Source organism: Echiichthys vipera (assembly GCF_963691815.1).
Source record: "Echiichthys vipera genome assembly, chromosome: 3".
Classification (NCBI taxonomy): Eukaryota; Metazoa; Chordata; class Actinopteri; order Perciformes; family Trachinidae; genus Echiichthys; species Echiichthys vipera.
This window is the reverse complement of record NC_139828.1, coordinates 18,527,772-18,555,692: the sequence shown is the minus strand read 5'-3', so window position 1 is coordinate 18,555,692 and position 27,921 is coordinate 18,527,772. Positions and strand designations below refer to the sequence as shown.

At 40.6% G+C, this 27,921-nt stretch overlaps 1 protein-coding gene across 7 annotated transcripts in view; it reads left to right on the top strand.

Annotated features, from left to right (window-relative positions):
- ptprsa (protein tyrosine phosphatase receptor type Sa) overlaps positions 1 to 27,921 on the top strand; it is a 239,391-nt gene that overhangs the window by 93,508 nt on the left and 117,962 nt on the right. For all 7 annotated transcript variants that reach the window (XM_083940543.1, XM_083940546.1, XM_083940548.1 and 4 more), the window contains one exon: positions 15,249 to 15,476. In XM_083940543.1, coding sequence (XP_083796669.1) covers positions 15,380 to 15,476 — 97 coding nt within the window. In that variant the 5' untranslated portion in view covers positions 15,249 to 15,379. The remainder of the gene's footprint in view (positions 1 to 15,248; positions 15,477 to 27,921) is intronic.

Sequence of the window (27,921 nt, the reverse complement as noted above, 5' to 3'; positions counted from 1 at the left end):
ATGAAGCATTTCACCACAAGCATTTTTCGAGAGGCTGAATAGATGAAGTAAAAAAACTGTCTAGGGCTAACTCTTCAGGAGTCAGGAGGAGTAATGCTACTAATTATGAAAGTAATAATTTACATTTTCTGCATTAAATGGTCATAAGTTGAATACTTGGCCAGTGATGATGATTCCTTAGCAAAGACAGACCATGTAAGATGGTGTGCTCATAAATGACAACGGATAAAAACATTTTGTGGTCTTCCACACTTTTGTGTTTACCTCCTGATAGCCACAACAAAGGCAAACCCCTATCAAACAAGTCCAAAACACTAGAAAATCTCTTTGGCGACTTGACATTAAACTGAGACCCAGTTTGAGTGAGGTTATGGATTACATTTTTAAAAAACATGGTAATCCATAACTGGATAACAATCGTACAACCCCTATAATGTAGTTTAGGGGCTTCTTCCATCCCAAGCAGAGTCATTTGCCAAGATTCTGTCGGTTGTCTCTGGCTGTGGTGCTGTAAATCACTGAAACTGAAAGGTTTAATCATGAGACGAGAGGGTCTGTACGAGCCTTGAGCTGCTGATTCAAGGGCAGAAGGAATTACGGTGTACCGTGACTGCCAAAGTGCTCTTGAGCTAAGTGCTCTATTCCTCAACTGCTAAATGAAGCACCGACTGTGTGAGCTCCCGCAAGTCTTCGCTCTCTGGTAGCCTTTTTTGAGTATACAATGTTTTTCGCAGTGGCTCCTCGACAACTCCAACCCATCCCTCCCATGGCTTCATCATCAGCCTGTCAGACTCCTCCGTCGATCAGACTCATCTGCTCCAGATGTTGTTTTCGGCTGGTATCCCAGAGTGTGTGAATGTGTCTGCCCCCTCACTAATTTTATCTCTTTTACTTTCTGATTATCTATGTAAACAATCTCTCTCTTTTTTTCTTTTCATCTCCCTTCCTCTGTTTTTGCTCCTCTCCAGCCATTGTCACACTAGGTATGCGTTCACATGTGCAGCCCCCGCCCCTCTCTCACTCTCTTCCTTTCATTCCCTCTCACCTTCTCACTCCATGCAGCGGGGCACACAACACAACAATACACAGCAGGGTGTGAAAAGTGATAAAATGACAAACACACAGAGGGAATAAAACAGAGAGAAGGGGGTCTTGTTTATGCATTAGTTGCAGGACTCAAAAGTTCTTCCTGCACACGCTACAACCACTTAAAATCAGCGTGGGTACTCAGAAAAACAAATAAACCCAGTACCCCCTACCCACCCCGTCTCTACTGGGGTATTGTTGTTTTGATTATCACAGAATAAATCTGCTTTTCTGTTCCCAAGTGCAAGACATGGTATATGCATACCGTAGCATCAGTGTTCATCATAAACGGACAAAGTGTACAAAAAAAACAACTTCTCGTTGACAGGCTCAGTGTTAAATCAGGCAGGGATGGATAGCTAAAGCTGGCGCTACCCTGCTGTGAAGGAATTTGTGGTGTTAAAAAGAAGAAAAAAAGGATTTAAAGAGGTTTACCAGCTGTCTGACCTCTCACATTTGACCTCAACACCCTCCTCAACTCCCACCCCTCCATGAGCCCTCTGAAATTTATTCTCAAGTCAACGGCATAAAGTGACAGTGTTTGGAGGGGGCTTAAAAGGATGGCGGTGGAGGGTCATTATTTGGAGTAAAAGGGTCATAGGAAGGGTTATTCAAAGGAGTGATTTCTGACTTTGTAGACACAGAGACGTGAATGTGTAAGCATTGAACACACATCTTGAGCCATTTTCACATATGAACTCCAGACAATGTCGGGAGAATGGTTCCAAGATGAGACATTGCCTTTGGATGATAGAGCCAGTTCTTAATTTGTTCATAAGCAACCGTTCCTTGAATTTGCCTGACTACTTCTGCATCGGCCTGTGTGAATAACCCTTCTTCACTGTCAGAGGTTTGTTTTCTCCCGATCTGGAGAAGAAGCATCATCAACACACCCATCGCTCACCATGAATACACTAGGGAATGAGCCGCTATATTTGCATATGGGTTCGCTCGTGTCATGTGAAAGGCCATACGTGGCCTCTAATGGCCACTCCGTATAGTATTTATTTTCCTACTTACTAAGTATGTGAGCGGGTTTTTCGTGGAAACTCCATCGTGTTATCGTCACTGCCTTTCTCCTGGCTCTTGCCCACGCGCATATTCGTCTTCTACAATAACCTTCTGTCTGAGGCACAAACAAACTCTTTATTCTCGCGGGTGGGTGGAAAGTAAGGCCTGTTCACAAAACTATGTTTCAATCATTTATTGTGGAGGAATACATTAATATGGATCATGCCACATTACTACCTCCCAGTGAATGCCCCCCCCCACACACACACACACACACCCATTCAGCATCTGCCAACCACTGGCTAAATGCTCAGCAGGTCACATGAGGCGGCTTGAGCATCAGTGGTCAGCCAGAGGACACAGGGCTTTTCACACATGGCCCGCCTGATCGTTATCTAGAAACGGGGGGGATTCCAAAAAGTACAATCACCACAATTGTCTGAATATGTAGTTTGTCTTTTGGTCTGTTAATTTCAGATAATTATATGAATTCTTAATACTGTCACTGCAATTTCCCAGCTTCTATTCTATTCTATTCTATTCTATTCTATATGGCAAGCTTCTGTGTGCTGACATGAAGACTTGGCGTGATGAAGTTTTGTAACTTCTATTTAGGTTTTTAATGCAATGTAGAGGTCCAATATAGAATGCCCCTTTTATAATGTGTTGCTCATATAATTTTGTTTGTAAGGATGTGTTTTAGTGATCTCTGCTTTTCTTTTTCTTTTTGGAGCAAAGTCAGTTTTTGTTGTCACCTTGTTAGTCTGTGTGCATGTGTGTGTGTGCGTGTGTGTGCGTGTGTGTCATAATTGGAAACTTTGGTCCTGGAGACATCTACTGTAGCAGGTACTACTACAGAGGCGCTTTATAGTATTTTGCTAGCTGTTTATATTTTTGTCACTGCTATAGTGTCACAGCCGTTCAAGACACAGTGATCGCGGCTGGCGTGATCCTATCACAAGATGGTTTGTAGTTATTTTTTTCTTTATTGTCTGGGTTGCTGTACTGCACCATATTGAAAAGCAGGGTTTAAGTTTTGAGTAGAAAGTCTTGAGTCACAAGTGTCACATTTGCTGCTGTCTGTTCCATCGGTGTTTTTTTAAATCGGTTGTAAAAAACAGTTGTCTTTCCCAGGCTTTCAGTGCAGGTGGTGAGACTGCGATTTGTGGATTGACCAACAGACAGAAAGTGTGGGTCAAAATCACCATCTGTCTCTGCTCTTTACAATGCTGTGTGATTGACGGGGGTATAGGCACTCCCCTGAACTCCAGCCCAAACAGGATCTAACCACAGCCTACTGCACATGAAATTGCCCAATTCTAATTGCTGTGGTAGCATGTTTATCTTTTTTCTTGTACACATTGAACCATATAATCAGATCCAGTCACTTTAATCAAGCACAGGTAAAAATCAGCAATTAAATGTAATTTTGAAAATGAGTCTAGAGACATACTAACTAAAATATTATGTTTAAGCAACAATCTCAAGTGGAGTCATCTATATATGTCTGCTGCAACACTTGCTGGTTCAGCACTGATCATGGTGGGAATGTACTTTTCTAAATCATTAATTTTCATGATCACTAATTATTGCTGTCAATAGTGCTAATTATTAATATACCTTCCCCAATCACACAGAAAAGAAGTTAAATCTTACAAACGCTGGCTACCACAGTGAGGCGACTAAAATCTACTTAGCCAGCTGATGTGTCTTGGCCCAGTTTTAGAGGAAAACTATGCGGATTAACTATTTTCAATTAATGCCTTGAAAAAGGTGACCACCCGTGACGGAGTGAGGGTTTGTTATCAAGCTAATAGAGTTTCCCTTGTATGTTTGAGTGTGTCTGTGGTCTTATATGAGTGTCTGTTCATATGAATGCACAGTTTGTGTATGTGTGTCTGTCTCTATCTCTCTCTTTCCTACTCTTGAGACACAAATGAATAATCAAAAAGCTGCCAGGACAAAGGGAGCCTTTAGTTATGAGCCCTCAAAAAGCAGCCTTGCTTCAGCAAAGGTTACAGGCTCATAACTGCAACTGAATGATCAATGCCAAAGCAGGTGAGGATTATATTATGAAACCTGAGCTTTAAAAGACACAACATTGACCTAATTTACTGCAAGCACCTGGCTAAAGGCCACTTCTGTGTTTAAAAAATTAGAAATATTGAGAAGACATCCATTATTAACTCTCTCTAGAGTAAAGGCAGATACTGTATGCCCAGTCCTTATAGTTGCACGGATGAGTCAGTTGAAGATTTTTAAAGAAATAATCCAGATTTTATTTCTGTGTGTGTGTTCTTTGACCTCCATTATATTAAGCATAAAAATAAAGTATCTTAGCTGTTTGAAGCCCTTGGTGGCTCTTTGGAAGAATATTCTTCTCTAATCAGCTGCCATGCTGACATCTTTTAGGTGCAGAAAAAATTAATTGATTCCCTTAAGTATTGCGATTTTTTTAAACGATTATTAAAATTCAGTTCTTGATTCCTAAAACGATTCAATTGCTTAAGTTTAGTCTATGCGGATGACGAAGTAACCACTTTCATTGTTGTAGTCTATGCGTCATGTGACATCACATCCATTTCTACCAAAACAAGCCAAAACGATCCGCAGATACCCTGCACACTGAAGTTTTAAATCTAAAGTATGACAAACACTACACATACAGTACTGTATCAAAACACTTTGAGTTTTTACACATGTGGAGGTGCTGACAAATGCAGTGGAGATAGGTCTGGCAATGCAATACTATGGTAACAGTAGTACAACCAATGTGAGTTGCTTGATTGCGGTCAAGCCAGCCATCACTCAAATCTCTGTGGTCAAAACAGCCGATGGCACAAATGTAGTGCACCAATATAGATGTCCCATTTATATACTGAAGATCAAAAAATCCAGTAAATGTCTGATTCATTGTAGGATTCATCCAATGATCTACGGTTAAAAAAGTAAATAAAAATCACAAATAGTCATAATATTGAATCACTATGCTTGTAGAATTACAATACTTAAAAATCGCAATTCATATCTAATTGGCACCAGTATCAGAATCAGATTCAGGATAGTATCGTATCAAGTAACACGCATATTATTCCAGCCCTACTGAATTTATGGTGCAAATACTACATTTTAGTCATACTTCCCTAACCTTATTTAAACTTGACAAGCACCTAGTTATTACACTGAGCTCTCTTGTTACACCATTCTTCTGTTTCAGAAAACGATTCACACTTGAGGTTCATGTCTTATATAAACAGAAGACTTTTCATTTTGTTTTTTATCTTTTTGAAGCAAAGGGACAAAGATAGCTCCAGTTTCACTCCCATGTGAATGTTCTTAGCATGCCAGCAGTCATTTTGTTGTGTAGGTGTCACAGTTTTTCAAATGGTCTGTTTCCCATTTCGGAGATAAAACTCAAACCACACAGCAAATGTTTCACGGTGAGCTCTGCCAATTACACAGAGGAGTTTTGGAGACATTTTCTAAACACCCTGGTCTGCCAGTCTCTCCCTCTTTTGCCTCCTCCTCGATCACTTAGAATAATCTCATTCCCCCCTATTCGCATCCCATTTCGGGAATGAATATTAAGCATTCTGGCCAAACTGTCCCAGCCGCCCTTCAAAAAACCTCTGGCAACTTTAAAAGGGAGTTCTCTTGCTAGTCTGTACGATGCTTGTCAGACTATTGGCAGAGGTCCAAAAACCTAACCCCCTCTACCCCTCCTTACCCAGTTCTCCTAAACAGCGTAGTCTCTCATGTACACACACATACACTCTACATTTTCAACCAACTGCCCCTTTATTGTGAAGGACTGTCTCACACCCCCTGACTCCCCTCAACTTCCAACTGTGACCTGTACTGTGTCCTATAATTAAATGCCTCTCCTATATTTATTATGTAGCTACCCTTTCCAGACTTTTCCAAGCCAAGGTTATGGTCATCACAGTCAATGCCACCTGTAACCTTTGGCTGTTACAATCCGTGGTAGCCAGTGCGACAGACCAAGAGGCATACAATAAAAGCCAGCGTTCCTTCCTGTGTGTGTGTGTGTGTGTGTGTGTGTGTGTGCGCACATGGATACTGCCTGCCAACTTGTGGCGTCACAGTATGGTGAGGTTACACAGGAGATGGATAGTATGTCACCCATGGGTGGTAAACAAAATGGCTGTGCAATAAAGTCCGCATTTAGGAGGTCAGTTTTTGCTGCACAAACCTCCCAGCTGCCAATCCGTTCGCCCCTGCTGCACGACCCTGATGCTTGCTGCTGTGCACTCAACCTCAACAAAGGTGGATTTCAGCTAAAAGCCTCACAGCCCTGGGTGTTTATGGGAAGGACAGTGCAGCCTCATAATGCCCAGTGTAAACCTATTTCCCCGACGATCGAACTCAGAGCAACACCTGGCGAAAAACAAAAGGCTGAAGATTCAGTGGGCTTCGAGTAATTTGGTCCCAAATCTTTTTGTAAACCTTCAGTTCCTTTAAGAGGTATAGTCAGACACAGTAATCTGTCCTTTTCACAAAAAGCTATGAAGGCTGCCTGAACATTGATCAGACAACATCACAAAACACTGATGATTCTGAGCTTTAAGAAGAACTATTTTGAGTCTCTTGGGCTGACTCATAACTTAAGAGTGACCCTTAGAATGCTATACCTTCATGCCAGCAACCATTTCACAAGAAAAGTTGGCAACTTCTAAGTTGAAATAAAAGACTTCTGGTGATTTTCAGCAGTTCCTTGCGGCAAAATCTCTTTAGAAGGCAAACTGGAGCTCAAAAGGCCCATAAAATCTCTGAGAAAGGTTATGGTGCTCCCAGGGGAACAGCAGATGGCCGACACAAGGTGTGTCTAAGGTGTCAAGCAACGTTTCTGGGTCTGGAAGGTTGGGAACAGATTAGGGCAAAAGCTCATGGGAAAGCTACTCCAAGGAGAGGTTGCTATGGCAGGACGTTCTGCAATCTTTTAACAAGGTCACAGTGGCGCCATTCATCCTACATATGCAAACAACCTTCACTTAAGGCAAATAAATGTTGCCATAATAGAAAATAAATTCAAATATCAGTCATTTGTAGTTTAGTGTAGTGTAGTTTTCCTGCAAAAGTGTGTGCCCTAACGTTACAGTTTCTTGAAAATTCTGTATTTTAGCATTAATCTACCGTTTCCCCTGGCTCTGATTTCTGTAACTAATAATATATGAAACATGTAGGATCACAGATTTAGCTGTCACGTTTATTGTTTATTGATTTCTGTACACCCATACTACCTGTTGCATTGATGCATGGTTTATTCTACCGTTTGATTTAATGCAAGTCAAAGCTAAAAGTTTAAAATGTAGATGTTACGGACAATATCTTGCAACATGTATGAATGTGTCTTTCCTCATGTAAGCATCTTGCCTTCAACTTGGTCTTTCCTTACACATGGTGGCCACTGACAGGTGCATCTTGTTTGAAATTCCTCTGACATGGATCTCGCAGGGTGGAGTGGATGGTAACGAAAGGGTGAAGCTGGGAGGTAGATACACACTGGGACATTTACATAATAGTTCTGCAGTTCCATGCAAATTCATGTGATTCCCTACCAAACATCTGCAATGCAAGCATAGTTTAGTATGCATGAGTTCGAGGGGGGAAGGGAAAGGAGAGACAGGGAAAGGAAAAGGGGAGGTAGTTAGATGGAGAAAAAGAAAACAGAGATGGATGATTTGAAGGACGAGTTTGATCAGGGGGGTATATTTAGAAACTAAACACATCGTCCTTCACGCACAGACACATAGTCACACGTTCTCTCTCTCTCTCGTATACTGCCCATATGTCTTTTACCATTTACACAGCTTTAAGGTATCACAGGACAGTGTTTACTGGCTTGGGAGGTTTGGGTGGGTTTTGCCTTAAGATGTAGCCAATATTCTGATACAAATGTCTTAAAGAGTGCAGTGTGTGTGTGTGTGTGTGTGTGTGTGTGTGTGTGTGTGTGTGTGTGTGTGTGTGTGTGTGTGTGTGTGTGTGTGTGTGTGTGTGTGTGTGTGTGTGTGTGTGTGTGTGTGTGTGTGTGTGTGTGTGTGTGTGTGTGTGTGTGTGTGTGTGCGTGTGTGTGTGCGTGTGTGTGTGCGCGTGCGTGAGAGAGACCGACCTTACTATGACACATGGAATCAATACTGTAAGGATTGCAGCATGGTGAAAAACAGATGGTTGCTATAGACTTGTTATATTTTTGAGGTTGGGGTATGGATATGTGTGTGTCTGGTATTGTGTCTGCTTCTCACAAAGACACACACACACGCACACACACACACATAAAATAATATATATGCACATAAATAAGTTCACTCTAAATGATTACATACTTGTATGCAAAATGCACACATACAAATGCATATAAAACAAATATGAAATCAACTGTACACATATGCAAATATAAACTATAAAGGACTATGTACATATTTATGCACAGGCACATCTCATACATGTATGAATACACACTTGTAAATATATGCACAAAAATGCACAAACACTGACCTATTGTACATAGGCTTACAACACATACAAATAACCTAGTCATTATAAATGGACACATGCTGACACACTGAATGGACCTGCGTCATACATCATGTGTTGATAGTCTTCTATAGGGTATGAATCAATGAAAGGCAGTAAACTGGTTGAAGTAAAAGCCTGTAACTTGGGCTTGACGTATAAAAACTTCATCTAAGGTAAAAGACTGCAGAGGGAGAAACAGCAGCTGAAGGCTAAACATAAACAGCAGCCTGCAGATAGCACAGTTTAGAGAGGGCCATGAAAAGGGTAGCATTTGCTCTGAGATTTGTATTTTTCCATCATCCTTCAACAAAAAATGGCACCATTAATTGGCCTATTTTCTTGACAATTGGCTACTTAATCAGCCTCGTTCTTTTTATCTTTTAAATCAGAATTGATGATAAAAAGTTATAATATATGTGAATGTCATGGTACATAGAACATTTTCAAATTCTACAAACAATCAAAATGTTCTACTAGAAGATGACTCTCCTTTAAAGTGAAGTTCAGACTCTACTATTTAAGGGGGAAAGCTCAGTGCATTGTAATATCCATCATCTTACCATTACCACACCTCTAGTTATCAGAGCAACTGTGGTGCTAATGTTCCAGTGCACTACTGTTTGTAATGGAGCTGTGGAGACTGTTGCTTGCCTGAAACGTATGTGGCATGCTATCATGCTATATGCTATTGTGCAGTTTTTGTAAAGGTCAGTCACAATACTGAGATATCACCCATTTACTGTGCCATAACAACTTTACATTTCTTGTCACATACATATGCAGGCAGCTACTACTCTCGTACTCTTGTTGGTACTAAATGTTTTAAGCCCCCCATTTAAATCTTCAGGTTGCCCTTTTTCACACAGCAGCAGTCCACAGTGCCGGTTGTTGGTGCTGCTGTCCATGATAAGCCAAAGAAAACAATGCTAACAGGGATAAGCATGTGAGAAAGTTATGTTGTAATCTAACAATGTGTTTATTTGTGGTCAGCAACATGATAATGTGGATTTTTTCCTGTTGTTATCTAACGTTAGTTGATGAAAGTGTTGCATTAGCGATGTAGTGGTAATATTAGCACCTTAGTAGAGCTGGATTTCCTTTTGTCTGGAACATTATGTGGTGTTATACTGTATATCTTAATCAGCCATTTTGTTTTGAGTTGTTAGCTTTGATTAGAGAGCTGGTGGAACGATATTTCTCAGTTCTCTGATTCTGGAGACCCTTTGCTTTCTCTAAAAACATTCATATCTTCCTCAAGTAATAAATGACTTGTTAGACTAAAAAAAATGAGTTGAACAAATTGCCAAAGTGGCCCTTTCAGGCTTTTGTTGTGGGCATTAGGCACTGAACAAGAACACTGATGTAATATCATTAGTGGCCCTTGATGCAATAATGTTCCCATTTGAAGAAACTGACCTATATATGCCTCAGCTCATTTCATGTGACCTTCATGCCCTTTATAGAAATAATAGCTACTAGGCCTAATAGTTAATAAGAATTGTCCTTGGCTGGACATTTCACTCACATGAGCCGCTTAAGTGAATCGCACTCAATCAGATCGAGGCGGGAAGCCTTTTGTGGAAGATTGACCTTTGTCTTTGCAGAGGCCTGGCTGAGCATCCAGCATCACTCAATCCGATTCTGTACAATTTTGAGTAGGCTAATTTGCTCCAAAAACATTTAGTAAATGTTAAATTATGAAATTGTGTTGTTTTTTATTAGGCCATATAAACTGTGCAGTAGTTTAAGATCAATTTTTTTCGGTTTGTAACCAGGGAATTACTGTGATGAAAATTAGATGGAAATTATGGTAAATGGATGATAAATGGACTACTTATATAGCACCTTTCTAGTCTTCTGACTACTCAAGGTGCTTTCACACTACTTGTCACATTCACCCATTCACACTGATGGCAGTGGACATCTACATACCATCTAATCTAACCATTCACACCACATTTACACACCCATGCGCAGCACAGGGAGCAATTCAGGGTTCAGTGTCTTGCCCAAGGACACTTCGACATGCGGACCGGGGGAGCTGGGGATCGAACCGCCAATCTCTCGAATGGAGCACGACCCACTCAAAATTCCTCACAGCGTAGAGGGGCCAATACCCTTCCTTGGAGAATTAACAACATCCCTACCGGGCCGCAGCAGGGAATCACTGTAAACAGGGCCTGTCAGAGTCCTGGAGCCAAAATGTAGATGCTGTTGATACACACACTTAGATACACACACTGAAACCAAACAATGCTTGAAAAACATACTGCAGAAAGTCCAACTCTTTTTTTGGCCTAGACAAACACAGAAAACATTATTCTTTTTGAAGTTCTAGACATCAAGCGCTCCATTTTGATCATCACGCCCAACCAAACTGAGAGCTTTTTAACTGTGTGTGTGTGTGTTTGTGAAGTGAGCTTACTGTTCACCTCATAAAGGGGATTATTAATGTGGTCCCTCAGGTGATAAGTAGTTGTTTTTCTCCTCGCAAATACAACCTCACATCTTTGCAGTGTGTGTGTGGGAAAGAATGTTTGTAACAGTACAGTTTGTATGAATGGATGGAAATAGCTTGGTGTCTTAAAGTCACTAGTCTCATCTTTTCTCGAGAAATGTATGTATATACTTAGGACTACCCGTACATTCATTCACTTCATTCTCTCTTTCCTTTTTAATTTTTCTTGGCCCATTGTGGCATGTGTGTAGGTGTGCATGATAGTTTTATATCCATCGGTCCAACTCTCATTTCATGCTTATGTCACAAATTCCCATCACCCCTTCCCTTCCCTGCCTTTCTCAATCTCAGTAATCAAATGCATTAGTATCAATATTGCATGGGGAAACGAGCTGAATTTGAAGCTTGACCATGTCAAAGTGAGAGTCCCTGATAACCAGTGACTGCCACCACTCAGTGGAAATTGTGCTGCCCATTTTGGCTGTAATTACTGAAGCCTGGCGACTGGTTAATGTCTTGAGTGATGGCCAGATATTAAAAAAGAAAAAAGTTCTCATTTCAAAATACATTCATTGCCCATCAGTGGGAATAACCTAGAATTTAATGGATATACTTTGTCACAGTAAGGCTGTCAGACTGAAACAGAAAATGAGCAGCACTTATTTAAGTGCATTTTTTGCATGGATTTACTTGAAGCTGTTGTAAGTGTTAATTGTCAAATATTTTAATTCCACCTGACGGCAGAAAGCCTTTTGATAATTATGGCTTATAAATGCTCATGACTTATACATTTAGCAAATACTGAACACAGCCTTCCCATTTGAGTGGCCTTCATGTAAGTCCATTTTTCACTCACCTTTTAAATCTAGTGAGGGGGTACCAGCCTCTGAGCAAAAATCCGCTCAATTTTTAACCATACAACTAATATTCTTATTGTATCACTTTAGAGAGGTAAGTTAGTTATTTAACTTCAGGGCAACTTGTAATTTGTCCGGTAATTTTTGCCTTTGAGAATTTTAAGATTACAAGGTTGATGCTAGTAGTGATTGCTCTCTAATTATGAAGGCCAACAGGTCACAAAACTTCATTTAGTAGGTTAACATACATGTAAATGTTGCCAGTGATGGCAAATTAATCGGCAGCCAAATTGGTGCAGTTGTCCTAGTCACATTGAAATGTGCAAAACATGAAAATTAGCAGGTTCCTATCGAACACAGCCTATAATGTGGAAGCATCTGAGGAAATGGTTTATCAATCGATCTGCCTCAGCATTGCCAGAATGCTAAATACTCTATCTTTTCTCTGCCCATTTCACAAGGCAAAGTGATGAATGCTTTTAGCCAGAGTTGACAGGTTTTCCCATGGAGGTGCTTATAGTAGGACAAACATGCTGTGCTTTCCATATCGTCTTCTTTTTGAGCAAAGGACTGCATTAGCGTTATGTTGGCACTTCTGTTTAGAGTTGCATTGCTGTTAAGGTTAAAATGTTGCTTTGGTGATATTTTAGCTTCCCCAAACCCTTAGGGATAAAGATTGAACAGGCATGTATGTGTCTTTCAATCTGAACTTCTTAATCTATTTTCAGTTCAGAAAAGTCAGTGCTGTGATGTGTCGATAGTGTCTATTCTTAACCTACAGCCCAAACTTAGGCCTTAGGTTATGTTTGGCAAAGCAATTCAACAACAATAGCTGTTGTAATTGTGTTTTGAAGTTTGTATAGCAAACAGAGGTGGAGATAGAAAGCCATGCCCTGAGGAGAGTGCCATAAATCATAACCTAGGCACTTTGCGATCATTGATAGAGTAATTCCCTACAGGCATGGCAAGATTCCCTCTACCTTCACCAATGTTTACACTCAGAACAATAGGGGCATCATTCAAAGATCTCCTAGATAATTTGATACTCCACCATTCTCTCTATTCATGTGTCTGTATATCTGTCAGTTCTCAATGACATCATCCGCCCTCCGGCCCAAGAAAAGAAAAAAAAAAGAAAGAAAAACAAGCAAAGACACACATTTTGGTCGTGTGTGAATAATACTGTGCTGAAAGATGAGCTGAGCTCCTGAAAGACGCCCACTGGCATGGCGCTGTCGCCACAAAAGACCTATTGTGGATCTATCCCTTTGTGTTTTTGTAAGTGCACGTGTATGTTCTTGAATTTCTGTTTGAATTTTGTATGTGTTCAGAGGCCAGTAGCTTTACATCTCGTATGTGTGTTTGTTTGTGTCAAATATGGGGTTTTGCTGCACGTGTGGGTTTATTTGGTTTTGCCTGTTGAATAGTCTGGACCAGTAGTTGGCAAGGGTAGGGCACTTGTGCCTGCTGTCTGAGGTGCTTGGTAACGCTGCAATTAGCTGTGGTTGTCTGCCTCTCTCACAATGCCACAAATGTAGCCCTGCAAAGCATCTGCATATATTAACCTTTCAACCCAACTGACATTTTAGCAGCTTGAAATGGCTGACATAATTACTAATTTTTTGGTGATTTACTTTCACTTTTTACTTTTTAATTTTTTTATAGATACACCCCCTATCATGGTTGTCGATTGTGATCACGGGTTAGTCGGTGTTGCCCTTCCCTTTACTCCAAATAACATGACTCAATAAATAACTTTTTTTTTTATAAATGAATATGTTAGTGAGCCGGTTTATATATTCTGACTATATAGCCCACCACTCCATTGGTTAAGTTCGCCTGCAAAGTTGTTTGTCTTTTGATCCTTATTACATCTGAATGATAGAGATTGTAATTGTCAGTCTGTCAGTTTACATTTCAACCACTGACACTCAAAATCAATCGCATTGAGTTAGCAGGTAAAGATTGTATGAAGAGTTCAGGGACAGTTTGAAAGTGACTGTTTCATGGGCCAGAAGCACAAACCTGTGTTGACAGAATATCATCTTTAACTTCTAGGTTACCTGGAAAAAGGTTAGTGTTTGCTTTACTGCACACTGCCTGCACAACTTGTACTAAATAGTACCCTGTTAACCACCCAGTGTGCAGGTAATTAATGTCACGTCTGGAGAGTCCCCCTCATCGCTCTGTGGGCTCATCTGAATAGTAGCATCCCTGTAGCTGAGAGGAGTCTGGACACTATAGCAGATCTGATGCTGACACAGGGAGTTGGACCTGGGTCCTGTCATCTTGGTCCTCTGAGAAGGAACAGCTTTGTGTTTACCGCTTGATTGCTGACACCGACGTTGCTTTCATCAAGAAATTGACAAACTCATTACATTCATGTCATGGGTCTCTCTCACTCCTCCCTATCTTTGTCTCTTAATTCACGTCTTTTTAATTAAAGAGTATGTATAACCGCTTGGTGGTGGCTCTGTGCTGCACCAGACATATCAATGAGTGTGTGTGTGTGTGTGTGTGTGTGTGTGTGTGTGTGTGTGTGTGTGTGTGTGTGTGTGTGTGTGTGTGTGTGTGTGTGTGTGTGTGTGTGTGTGTGTGTGTGTGTGTGTGTGTGTGTGTGTGTGTGTGTGTGTGTGTGTGTGTGTGTGTGTAAGTGTGTGTAAGTGTGTGTAAGTGTGTGTAAGTGTGTGTGTGTGTGTGTGTGTGTGTGTGTGTCTGTGTGTACCATTGGATGCCTAATTACAAGGCGATGAGATAACATATAACAACAGGATCCAAGGATTAAAAAAAGGTAGACTCCCTTGCTAATTAAGGAATGTGAGATTGGGAGGTAACAGGATATGGAATACGTGACATTTTGCTTCCATTAGTGTCAGCAAAACCCGATTACTTTACTCCCTTCAATTTATGTGTCAGTGGCAATGAGCGTTTTTTGAAAAGCATAGTAGAGTGGCGTATTCTATTTTGTCTGTGGGCAGAACTTTCACCTTCTCACTGTAAGGTGCTCTGACTAAGTGCATCCTGTCAAATGCTCAGACATAGTACATATAGGTTGGCACCATTTCATTTTGGCATTGTTCTCCGGTTTGGAACTTTTGCAACAATCAAACTGTTATATTGTGTAACCCCGCTGTCCCAGTATGTAAATGATAAGCAGTTTCCATTATTCGTGTAGAAAATGTATTGTTTTTGTGTTTGGAAATATGATTACAGATCATCATCAAACCCTCCTTGGATGAATACAGTCAATTATAAAAATGTTAAATTCTTCTCGTCTGTCTTCCTGCCTTTTTTTACAGAGTGCCAAGCCGTCCTGCGTGAAGACCCCGACCTTCCCTGGGCAGTCGGGGCCTCGGCTCTCCAGCCAGGTCAAAAATCAGTCCCATCCCACCCCTCCCTACCCCCCTCCCCCTTCCCTACTGGAGCCAAGATGGCCACCAGCGGTGCCCCTCGCCTCTCCTTGCCACTCCTGTTGCCTGTCACCACTCTGCTGCTATCACTGCTGCTCACCGGCTCCCACGCCTTATGTAAGTATCAAGACACTGACTAGTCATGCTACTGACAACTTCTATTTTTTCCGATGTAGTGTCCTTTAGAGGTGCATCATTAAAATCTGATACACTGGATAGAAGCGGGGAATATTGCGGAAGGGTGGAGGATGGCAAGTAAACAAGACTTTGGTCTTTCCCTCCTAGAACCTTTCATAGAGCTACTTCAGTTGCTTTTTGCTAATGTCCTTTTTCAGTTTGCTTTTGCAGAGCATTTAAAAGGCATGTATTCCTATCTCATTTAGTTGATATCTCATCTTGGAAAGGCTGCCTTCATGTCCAAAAGGTATCTTGTTCATAGGATGCCTTTGCTTCTGTCTCAAGAAAGTTCACTACAATACTAGGAGCTACATTTGATACGCAATTGTAAGTGCCATTCTTACATCAGCACTAGTATTCACATTTTACTTTTGAGTGAGCATGTCAGGTCTCCATGATTTTGTTCAAAGGCTCAAAACCACAGATATGTAGCTGTTGATTGACAAGTTTGCTGTTGAAATGAGTGAACATGTGTTTTTTTGTGATGGAGATCGGCCCTACCCGGCATTTCAAAATCATGGATATCTCAAAATATGTGCCATATCTGTTAGTAAGAAAGGAGTATAAGTAGTGTCTTATCCCACCCTGTCAACTCCTGCTTAGGATTTGTTCTGCACCATTTCCCCGTTAAGACGGGCTTAGAGCAGCATTAAGGAGACAAAACAAAGAGGAGGCTCTACAGAAAAACAGAGCAAGAGTGATGGTGAGGTGGGGAGACTCCCTCTTGGGTTTCATTGTTTGTAAATCCTGTGCGGATGGGTTGGGGGGGGGGGGGGGTAAGCGTGTTGGTCAGTATGTAAAATAATTGTGTATGTATGATGTGGTGAATGTGATTTCAATTTGACCTCAATTTGATTGGATCTAATTGTATCCTCCTCCCGGATTAAATTTTTAAATAGTTCTAGTCGTAGTTCAAGTTTCTTATAAAGCATTTAAATAACAAATAAGTTTGGACCAAAGTGCTTTTCACTAGCAGGCATAAATCCTATATGAACACAAATTGGCAAAATGCAAGAAACTGTAAAACTAGATTAGGTCTGCAAAGACAATGAAATGAGGAAGGTATAAACAAGATAGAATCTGTAAAATTGTAAGCTAGACAATAAAAATGGCACTTCAGTCATCAGATTCAGCCAGTGTCACATAATAATATGCATACTGCTCCACAGTCTTAAGTTCTGCAACTAAAAGTTTAAAGGAAGTGAGTCATGCCTGATTTTTTTTCTGGCTACCCGCCTTGTTCCCTCTGTCTGTCTATCCGTTCGTCTGAGTTTCTGACATTCAGTGAGTGTGTTCTCGGTGGTTCAAGATAACATGAGGAGGACTTGATTTTTCTTATGTTGCAACAGAGCTGTCTGCTCTTGATTGCATGGCGGTTTGAGTGTCTGGTAGCATAATTTGAGTGCCTTTCAGCTCAGCTGGCTGAAAACATCAGAAATTGCACTCAGACACATGTCAAACAGATGTCTTTGATCTCTTCCGTTTTTTTCCTTTTCTGTCTTGCAAGGCCATGCACAACTTTTCAGAGTAAAACATGTTGCACATGAAGACGGTTCATGCCTTCTCGTCTTCAGTTTGCTTGACGTACTGCAAGTTCTTTGTCTCGTCCGCTGCAACGTATTCACAGCCTATGTTTGCTCTGCTGGTTTAAATAACATTCAGTGCAGTCTGCTTCATCTTTGGAGATTAACAACCGCCCCCCCCCCCCCCCCCCCCCCCCCCCATTTCTCTCTGTCACATACACACTTACATACACAGATACAATAACAGCGGGCCCTCTCGCCATCTGTCAGTCTTTGTCTGCTCCGCCTGTGGATATGATCGCTGTTTTTGTTTAGCTCTCTCACTGTCTCATTGTCTCTTGCTCATGTTCACACTCTTTTTGGGGGATTCAAAAAAAAAAAAATTTGTCCTCCCCGTCCTGGCTACACACACACACACACACACACACACACACTCACACACACTCACACACTCACAGACACACACACACACACAAACACACACACACACACACACACACACACACACACACACACACACACACACACACACACACACACACACACACACACACACACACACACACAGTTTTGTCTGTCTCTTTGGGACCACATGGCATTGCCCCAAAATAATGTCTGGAAATATACACACATACACACCTACTACCTTCTTTTGCTCTCTCTGATTGTCTTTCACACAACCCCACACAAACAACCACACACAAACACACACACACACACACACACACACACACTCACACACACACACACACACACACACACACACACACACACACACACACACACACACTGCACACGGCCCAGTGGTGCATTTGTCCAATTATATTCACTCCCACCTGGTTGACTGAGAGGATTGGGGGGGTTGCTATCAACACTTTCTCTCTCTCACATACGCACGCACACACCCACACAACGTGGAAGCCACCCTTTTGAAAAGAAAAGCCTAGCTGAAAGCATGATGTCATCCCCTCTTCTCACATCCCTCCCTCTTTCTCTCTGCTCTCCATCCCTTCCATTTAAACTCATAAATCACAGTGAGAAGGAGACATTTTTAATCAAAAGAGAAAGAAAGATAGCTCAATAAATCCAGCCCCCTCCCACCTTAATAATGCTTGGCTGCTTTTTTGTGTGTCTATACTTGTCTGTGTGTTTGCATGAAATTTGTGTGCAGGCACCGTGTGTGTGTGTGTGTGTGTGTGTGTGTGTGTGTGTGTGTGTGTGTGTGTGTGTGTGTGTGTGTGTGTGTGTGTGTGTGTGTGTGTGTGTGTGTGTGTGTGTGTGTGTGTGTGTGTGTTTGTGTGTGTGTGTGTGTGTGTGTGTGTGTGTGTGTGAGTGTGCTCGCTCATTTTTATAAAAAAAAAACCAAAGTAATTGCATTGCAATTTGTGTGGACCTTTGTAGTCCATCAATAACAGTAATTTAATACAATTTGCTAGCGGACTTTGCTAGCAACAATAGAAATAAAGACCAAGCCAGCAAGTTCTGCTATGTCTGTGCATCCATGTTTGTTTTTGCTCCAAAACATTGGCATCAAGTATACATATTATTATGTGTCATTAGATATCAACTGACAAAATCGCAAGTTGAAAGTAATATGATAAGTACACAAACCCCAGGATATCAGACAGTGCTGGTTAAAATAAACCAAACAGCAGTCAAAATATGTGTTTAATTTAAAAATAAAACTTCAAACACTTAAAGGTTATGTTTCTGACATCGCCAGGGAGACTGCTAAAAAACCTCACTGAATAATGAAAGTGTAGATTGTTACTGAAGTTAGGAGACTGATGAACCATTTCTGGATAAAAAAGTGGCCACACGAATCACCAGACACTAAGGCCTTTGGTGGCCCTGAGTTATTTAAACTAACCCCTCTGCTACTATTAACAATTCAAATTAAGACAAGTCCTTTAATTTGTCATTGGATATATTAACAGCTTTAAAGCCACACAGGGATAAGAAATATATATTTTTTCAAGGTTCAAGGTTTTTTTATGTTGCTCTTCTGTGGGGGATGATGAAGGGGCAACAACACCAGTGTTTCACATACAGAGGCAAATAGATACTGTCTATTCTCTATTTTCCTGAAATATAAGCCGAATTCCTGATGTTTTAATAGGTTTAAGTTCATATTTTCCTCACTGAAGGGAAAAAAGTTTAAAGAAAACGTTTTAATTTTTCAGATATATTCAATTTCTTCAGTTAAAAAAACTCTATCTTGTTATATTTGTCTGTATTTGTGTTTGCCGACAGGGAGACAGGGTATTTGTCAGCATTCTTTCTGATCTTTCACCTCCTCCTCCCTTTATGCTCCTCCTTTCTTTTGGCCTTTCCACGTCCTCAACAGTAGCATTCTTGGCAAAGTACTCCTAATAATAATTGTCCAGAACTCTCAGTGATGGGGTGAGGGTGTTCACTTATTTATATTCCTTTGAAGCTGCCAATTGGGTGAAAAAAAGTGAAGCCCCGTAGTGGAGCTGTTATTTTCTTGCTCCTGCGTCTCCTTTTTCCTTGTTTCTCTCTTCGCTCTTTCGTTCCCTCGTCCTTGCTCCTTATCTTTTTCAGTCAAATTATGTGTAAGTCAACACTGTCAAGTTAATTCTTGAAATTCAGTGTTATAGGCACCCTGCCGTTGCATGCCTGGCCCCATGCTTTACTCCAAACCCTGTTTTTCTCTCAAATGAGAAGAAAACAAGTTAATTTTTAATTGAGTTACAAGCATGTGTCCTTTCCTCAAGTAGCCGGTTGGCACATTCTTGAATTTTCAGTGCTGTGCATTTACAAATGGTAGAGGGAAACAATTTGATTAAGTGGTGAAGGAAACATCTTTCCTTCTTGTTTTAGAGATAGTTTGGATTTTTTGAAGTGGGGTTGTATGAGGTACTTATCCATAGTTGTGTATTACCAACAGTAGATGGTGGTTGGCATGCCCTTGGAGAAGCAGGCAGGAAGGCAGGAAGACAGGCATGGAAGCTAAGCAGTGTACAGCTGTGAATGAGGGCAGGAGCTAAACATATTTTAGCCACCTAAAAAAAGGACCACTTAAAAAAATCTATATCAGTTAAAGTGTATGCTATATTTAGAATATTTTCACAGCTTTAACTTGTCATCAAACAGCCCTATTTAAGTTTATGCAGGGGAATCGAAGCCATTATCTGTGTTCTCATCAAAGTCACCAGACTCCAAAAAACAGTGATTTGACCTTGCAGAACACAGGAGTTGCTGGTCTACCGCTGCCTCGATCGGTTAGATTGTTTGTTAGCTTGCAAAGTCACACAATAAACACAATCAAAGCAACAGATTTGTATCAGACTGTATTCTCCAATCAAAAAATTGTGTGAGTTTCAGGTGCAGGTCAAAATGCTCATATGGCTGATTACCAAATCGATCTCATCGTCTATCAAATTGGTTCCTAAATTCCTAAATAGGTAGATATCAAATATCAAATAGCTGTCCTCCAAGCTTGTAGTCACAGAGTGGGTGATACACATAGTTCTTCTTTTTTATTCTATTAAATCATCTCTCTTTCTTCTTCTCTTTTCAGCAACATGCTCCAGTAGTTTGAGCGATGTTATATGAAGACAGTTTGACAGAACAATAGGAGTGATTGAAGTGCGTGAAAGGCGCTATGCTATTCCTTAATGATTTAGAGATGAATTCAACACATCACCGAGGTGGCTTTTAAAATTGTAATGGCTTCAATGCTTTGAGGAACAAGTTTAGATCTTCAAAGGGTTTTAAACCCTGCGCTCCAAAGAAAAGAAGATATTCCTTGATGCCTGACTGTTGGTCTGATAATTTTTCATAACTTCTTTGCCAGTCTGCAGGTGGAGAGTTTCCCTTGTACTATATAGCTATACTTAGATTTGAATACAGAGAAAGATACAGTGTTTTTTGTTTGTGTTTTATTTTCAGTGGAGAGATAGGAGATTATTTGGTATCTATTTTTTCATCCTTTGTTTTGATCGGACCTATAAAACACTTTGAGCAATTGGAGGTGTCATTCATTTAATGAGCCAACAAGTGTCAATTGCCTCAAGTGAGTCTCTAAATGACACAAAATTGTCCCCATTCCACCTCCTCTGTGTGTGCTCCGTGGCTATTTTGAAATCAGACACACACTTAAGCTTAATTTGGCTTCCCTCTCTCTGAGGAATTGAGCCTATTTATTTCCAATGGGCGGAAGGATACTTAGTGTTTCACTTTTTTTCCTTAGCCTTCAACAATGGTTTCAATGGGACCAATTTGTGCATATTACAAGTTTGCCACTTTTTTTTTTAGAAATGCAGCTTCGCTGTGACAGCAGTGTGGTCGGGCAAAGTTTTTCACCTCTGGGTACTAACACTCCAGAACTTATTTTATACTGGGTTCCCATATCCTGCCACAACTCCCTCATGGGCTACAAATCCTGAGCCCTGTGAGTTAGCTTGGAGTGCAGTCGACATTGATTGTTTGCACAAAAACATAACATCTTAACTCACTGCATGAACTATACTGAGCCCTGAAATCTCTCTTTTCTCAAAACAAGTGATTGCAATTCCTAATGAAGTGACATAATTTCCCTTCTTAGAAGTGGAAATCAAATGCTTTGAAAATTTCTTAAAAGATGTGATAATGCTTTTAAGTTAGGCCTTTCTTTCTGCTCGTAAAAACAAGAACATGTCATTTGTTACATGCAAAAAAAAATAATTCACGACACTTTTTGAGTTTATGAAATGGAACATTTTCCACTGTGGGAACTGCCTGTAGCGTCCAGACGGCACAAACTCACTTTGTGTATCATTATATCCATAACAGCTTGGCACCTCGACTGCCCCAAGAGTAAATCCCAATTAGCCTTTCTTGTAAAGATACACCGATGCAGTCTTTTCTGATCCAATCCGATGCAATACCTGGGCTGAGCGTATTGACCGATGCCTGATACCGATCCGGTTCGAGTCCCTGTGTGGACCATGAATGAAGTGTGGACTGGTGGCTGGAGAGGTGCCAGCTCTGACATCTCTCCATTAATTGCATGTATATAGGTCCTGTTTGTGCATTTGTGTATTTAGGGCCTGTGTGTGTGTAACCTGAATAGTAACAGAGTAAAAAAAAATTAATTTCCCCTTGAGGGATAAATAAAGGAATTCTTCTTCTTCTATCCGATCCAGCTAACTAGGCAATATCGAAGCCGATATCTGACTCAGGTATCGGATCGGTGCATCTTCACTTTCTTCCGTATATTTTAATTAGAAAAGGAACTTTGTCATTAATGCTTCAGCTTGCATAGCCAAGGTAAAGGTTACATAGGAATGGAATCTGACCCAAACATGTGACCCAAACAGTTGTTGTCATATCCCTATGCAATATGACAACAGCTGAGATTAGGTTACATTTTTTTCTAATACTGACTTTCAGATCATGCAGGCCTATTTCAATCACACATTCAAACAGTTTCAGAAATTCACACCTAACCCGCACAACTGAAAACATTGAACTATTGTTTAATGGAAATGTACTGCCCTAAAAATAAAAGTTGTATATGCATATGCAGGAATTGGCAACAGACTTACCAACTTTAAAAAAATAAATCAATACTTTCTGTCTTTCTTGCCTGGTTTAAGTTTTTGCAGCAGTCTGCTGGTCTTTGTCGGCAGTGATTGCGTGTGAAAACCTCCAGACAAGTCTAAGCAAGACGGCTTTAGAGTAAAGGCTTGGTTTCCATAGCGATGGTGCTTGCCCAGGCAGCCTGAGAGAATTGGTCCTGATTGATGGCGCTTGGTTGTTTAGGCCTGCAGGGTGTGTGTGAGTGTGTGTGTGATCGCGTGTGTGTGTGTGTGTGTGTGTGTGTGTGTGTGTGAGAGAGGGAGAGTGTGTGTGTGTGCTGTTTAATACATCAATGTGAATGCACGTTTGGTTGAATCAATCCATCTCCTGTCTGTCTGTCTGCCATCCTTCCATGGGTAAACCTGTGTGTTTGTCTGCTGATTAAGGCTGATAGGGTTTTAAGTCAGGTCCAGGACTGATGGACAGGCAGCTCTTGCAGCTTGGCGGCCTGCTGAGTCTTTTGGATTTCTGTTTGGCGTACACTGCAAGCTGGTTAAATCTCTACACCTCAGAGGTCCACACGGCTGCAGTTCAACGTCAGCATCTCTCTGCTCTGCTCGTCAATTTGACTTGGTCTTTTACAGCTGAACAGTTGAGAAAGTTTAAAATTCCTCAAAATAAATCATTTAAATCAGTAGATAATGTCCAAAGTTCCACTTCCTCCACCGTGCGACATAAAAGAGAGTTTCAAACAACACATATATTTTGATAACCGATTCATCTGTTTATTTTTTCTTTGATTAATAGATCATTTAATAATTAAAAATAGTATATAAAAAAAACATATGTAAGATTTACATTTAAGTGTAACTCAATACATACCTTGTTGTTTTAGTTAATAATTGCTGGTGTAAAAAGGAAGTACAGATAAGGCCAGTACAATACAAAATAAATTGAAGTGAACATAAGGGATGCAGCCATGCACTGATAATTAAAGGAATATGTAACATTAACTTATATAAACCATTTAAAAGTTTTAAAGGTAAACGTGTTATCTTGCTTTTGTCCATCAAAACGTACACAAATCTGGTGGATACGGCAGATTTAGAGGTAATTAACTGAAATTGGGTCGGAGAGTCACTGCATAGACTCATCTAATAGATAATAAAATTTGTTGACGACTCTTTATTTAATTGCTTAGTTTTTTCAGCCGCAAACATATACGGATCCCAAATTGCCCCATTCTTTAGTCAGTGTTGTTGTTTTTCCCCAAAGCAGTCAGTCTTAACAGTGCCTGTGTGCATGTCATATGCATGCTATTTGGCTAATGTGAAAATTAAGTTTAATCTCAGCCAGAATGAACTAGTAAATAAGTTACATTCAGTCATTCATGTAGCTCTCTATCCACTTGAAAAAGACATAAGATTATATCTGTTTGTACAGAAAACAGGAAAAAGGTGGGGTGGGTCAGTACATAGTCCCAGGCACTGGTTTCTATTTATTTATAAAGCTCTTAATTGCAATTTGCCATCAAAAACTGCTTTCAGTAGTATCCTCACTCTGACTACACATAGACTGCCACATGAGTGGCAGGAGAAAGTGTAAATAGTTGGCTTTTAGTAATAACACTAATGGCACCAAATGTTCTTTTCAGACATGGCTGGGGAAAAAACATATCCATGTGCTGTAAAATAAAGAAAAACCTATTTGTAGGAAGATGGATAGTGCCCTTTTTCCCCAATTCCCTGCAAATCACTGAATGACTGTGCATCATTTTGTCCCCCACTTTGCTAATTCAGCAGGTAATGGCTCCCATTTATGACCAGAGAAGCTTTTCTCCATCAATTACTGTATTAGTCATAAAGGCAGTCCATTCCCTCATCTTACGCCCCCTCTACCAAATATCACAGAAAAGAAGTGTAAATGGAACGGTGTCATATTCACATACCCACCTCCTACTCTCCACCACTTTATAATCACAGTGCTGGTATATTCTGTCTTATCAGGTCCAACAGAAGTAGCGACCAGTAGCAGGTGGCGGCTGTATGGGCGAGAGAAGCGTCTGTGTGCACAGTGTGAGCACCCACCCCCCTCCTGTTAGCTGGTTTTGTTTGCGTGGATCTGTACTATTCTCGGGGTCTTGTGAAGATAGCACGTCTCCCATTGCTGGTTATTTTAGCTCAAGCCATGTCCCCCTGCCAGGCAGATAAAGATGGGTCTTTTGTGCTTATCTAGGCAGTGCTGTACCTCAGTCTGTCTGAGGGAAGCTTGGGGGATAGAGAGAGACTTAGGTGGAGGGGACAAATGGCCACTGCAGGTGCAATGTCCTTTCAATGTCATCTCCGGTAACATAATGCACACCGTTTGGTGGAGACTTTTATACAAGATATCTTACAGCATAATACAATAGGTGCCACTGGTGGGAATCAAACCTCAAAGACTCTGCTCCGCTCTACCCAGCTCTGGGTAACAGTCATATATGCACACAGAAAGTAGTGGATATTCTAAAGTATATTATAATCATATAAAATGGAAATATATTTTATTGTTTGTACAATAATAGTTAATAATAATGTGAAATCAACTGGGAAAATGAGAGAAGGGTATCTCGGCAGACTGGAAGGCTTTTAGGGTACATGGTATCTGTTAGTAATTTTTTTTATTTGACCAGTCAGAGGCTTACAATCCTGTCAATCAAAAAATAATCTCACCAATACGCTGCATGAACCAGTTGACGATCACTTTTTAATGCAGCAAATCGCTTCGCAGTAAATGGCTCTGGGGGAGGTATACAATCAACTTAAGCTCCATCCATGTGTTTTATACAGTTTACTACAGGGATGTACTTCCTAACCGAAGGGGTTTTGATGATACAACAGGTTAAGCTCATTTTCTGTAACAAGTGAAGCATGGTTGAATTGGCAAGCTAGCTAAGTGAAAGGGTCTTGAAAACGGTGGTGAAGTAAGCAAGCTAGCAAGCTATCCACCTAACAGTAAAATAAGTAAAAATTTAACGACTTGATGCTTAATTCATAAGCTATTTTCACAGTGTAGGGAGCACATTCTTATTGACTTGTGACAACTTTGTTCAGCTCATTTTCTGTAACCAGTGTTGTACTACAGCATGGTGGAATAAACAAGTTAGCTAGCTAGGTCGACAAAATAAAGTAGGTGGGTTGGAAAAATAAGCTAGACCAGCAAGTAATAAAACCTCTCCATACTCATTAATACCATGGCATTTTATTAACTGCAATATATGCATCTTATCAATCAACAATTTTGCAGTTTAATTCTGCAAAACTAAAACTAATTGTGAAGCAATTGCGGCACAGTGTCATCTCCTGGAGTGTCCAGTCCGTTCAATGGCTGTGGTTCAATGTCACGAAAGTTGAGGGAAATTCTGTCTATTCTGATAATCTAAACCGAAAATTTATTTTGTTGATTTTGAAGTTTTCTCTGCAATATAATTGTAGTCAGGTTTTAAGTCTTATATTTCGCTGCTTGTTTTTTGTTTAGTTTTGGTTAGCAATAATGACCCTGATAATATGAATAATATGCATTGATGTTTAAAGATGCTGCACATCGCACCTTTTAAAGAAACAGACCTTAAAGAGGAAAGCCGCACGTTTTAAGTAGTTTAATCCCTGACACATTCAACCTTTTCTAGCCTGCAATTACTGGCTACGTACAAAGGTTCAAATTCCGGAAAAAAAGAAAGGCTCAAAGTCAACGGTAACTGGCAGCAGAATCCCAGAGGCACACAGCCGAGGCAAATTGAAAAAAAGGTTAATTACGCTCATCAGGGTTCACATAATCACACAATACACACCTGTAGTAATTGCACTCTTGACATTTGTGGGCCCACGGCCACAGTCTCTACCCTTTACTCAATCTGGGTGGATTGGAAGTTAAATAAGTCTGGTGACGTTCAAACAATGTTAAACAGACTGGATAGTGTGGAAAAAGGATAGACGGAGCTCATAAGTGGGCAACCTTGAGAGATGGAGAAATCAGGGCTGAAACTGTACTTATGTAATATTGTGATGTTGCATTAATGTTCATGTCGGACGTCACTTTTAGACGCACAGCTGTGTGAAAAGTGATTACAAGGGATGTAGGGGATGTGGATTAGTTAAGTCCAAGATCGAGGGATCTACCCAACCTACCCAGCACCTAATGCCTATTCTCAAATCAAAACACGACTACAACTTCAAAACATTGTTTCTTTACAAAAACATAATCAAATTCGCATCTGCATTCTGGTAATGATCAGTCCCACTGTGGAGAACAGGCGCTCCACTGGCACAGAGGTGGCAGGTATCAGCAGGTGCTGCTTGCCAGAACGCTCAGTTTTTTTGGGCCGGTGCCTGTTGAAGTTCTACCACTCAGGTGGGTTTTGCTGAGGACGAATGCATGGCTCACTATAATAAGTTTCTAGCTCGTTGACATTCATATTTTTTGTCTGAACTTGCGATGGCCCTGAACGTCACTGCTTTCCCCTCCATGTTGTCTGGGCCTTGCACAGTAACCCCGTCATTTAAGTCAGACAACTTCTCTCGGATGGTGAGGCAAAGTGCCAGTACCAAAGATTGAAGAGGTTTGTGTCTCGGGTCAAGCACAAAAGCAAGACACACACACGCACACGCACACACACACACACACACACACACACACACACACACACACACACACACACACACACACACACACACACACACACACACACACACACACACACACACACACACAATTTCTCCCAAAAAACTTGAGTCACGCCCATCCCTAGTGATAACCTATGACAGCAGTCTTATGTCAATGTGAATGTGTCAAATGTGAGCTGAATTCTTTAGGCCATTGTCATAGGTGAGTCTCCTAAATGAAATTTATGTTATTTCTCACACACAACATCTCTTTCCTTTAGCAGAGCACTTTCCTGGTTTCGACTGTAGCATTAACTCGTCCAGCTAAAATTGTTACCTCTCACTCCATGTGAGACTTTCTCAAATGCATTTTACGTAACCATCTTTTTTTCTCTGACAGAAGAATCTAGACTATCATTCTCAACATGTACAGAGACTTGCTTCCTCTCATGTTTATTATTAAATGTTGTTATTGACAAGAGTGCCAGCATAGATTTTTGTCTTAAAAATCATTTGTGAGCAAATTGTTTTGTTCACATAGTGATTACTGCACAGTATACAATGTCATAAATATCTACTATAGGATCAGTTATACTTCAAGGGGACAGTGCAAGACACATCACAGACAGTAAAGTATCCGTTTACAACCATAATTTTCCAAATGCGATCAGGCAGAAAGAATGAAGTATATTGTAG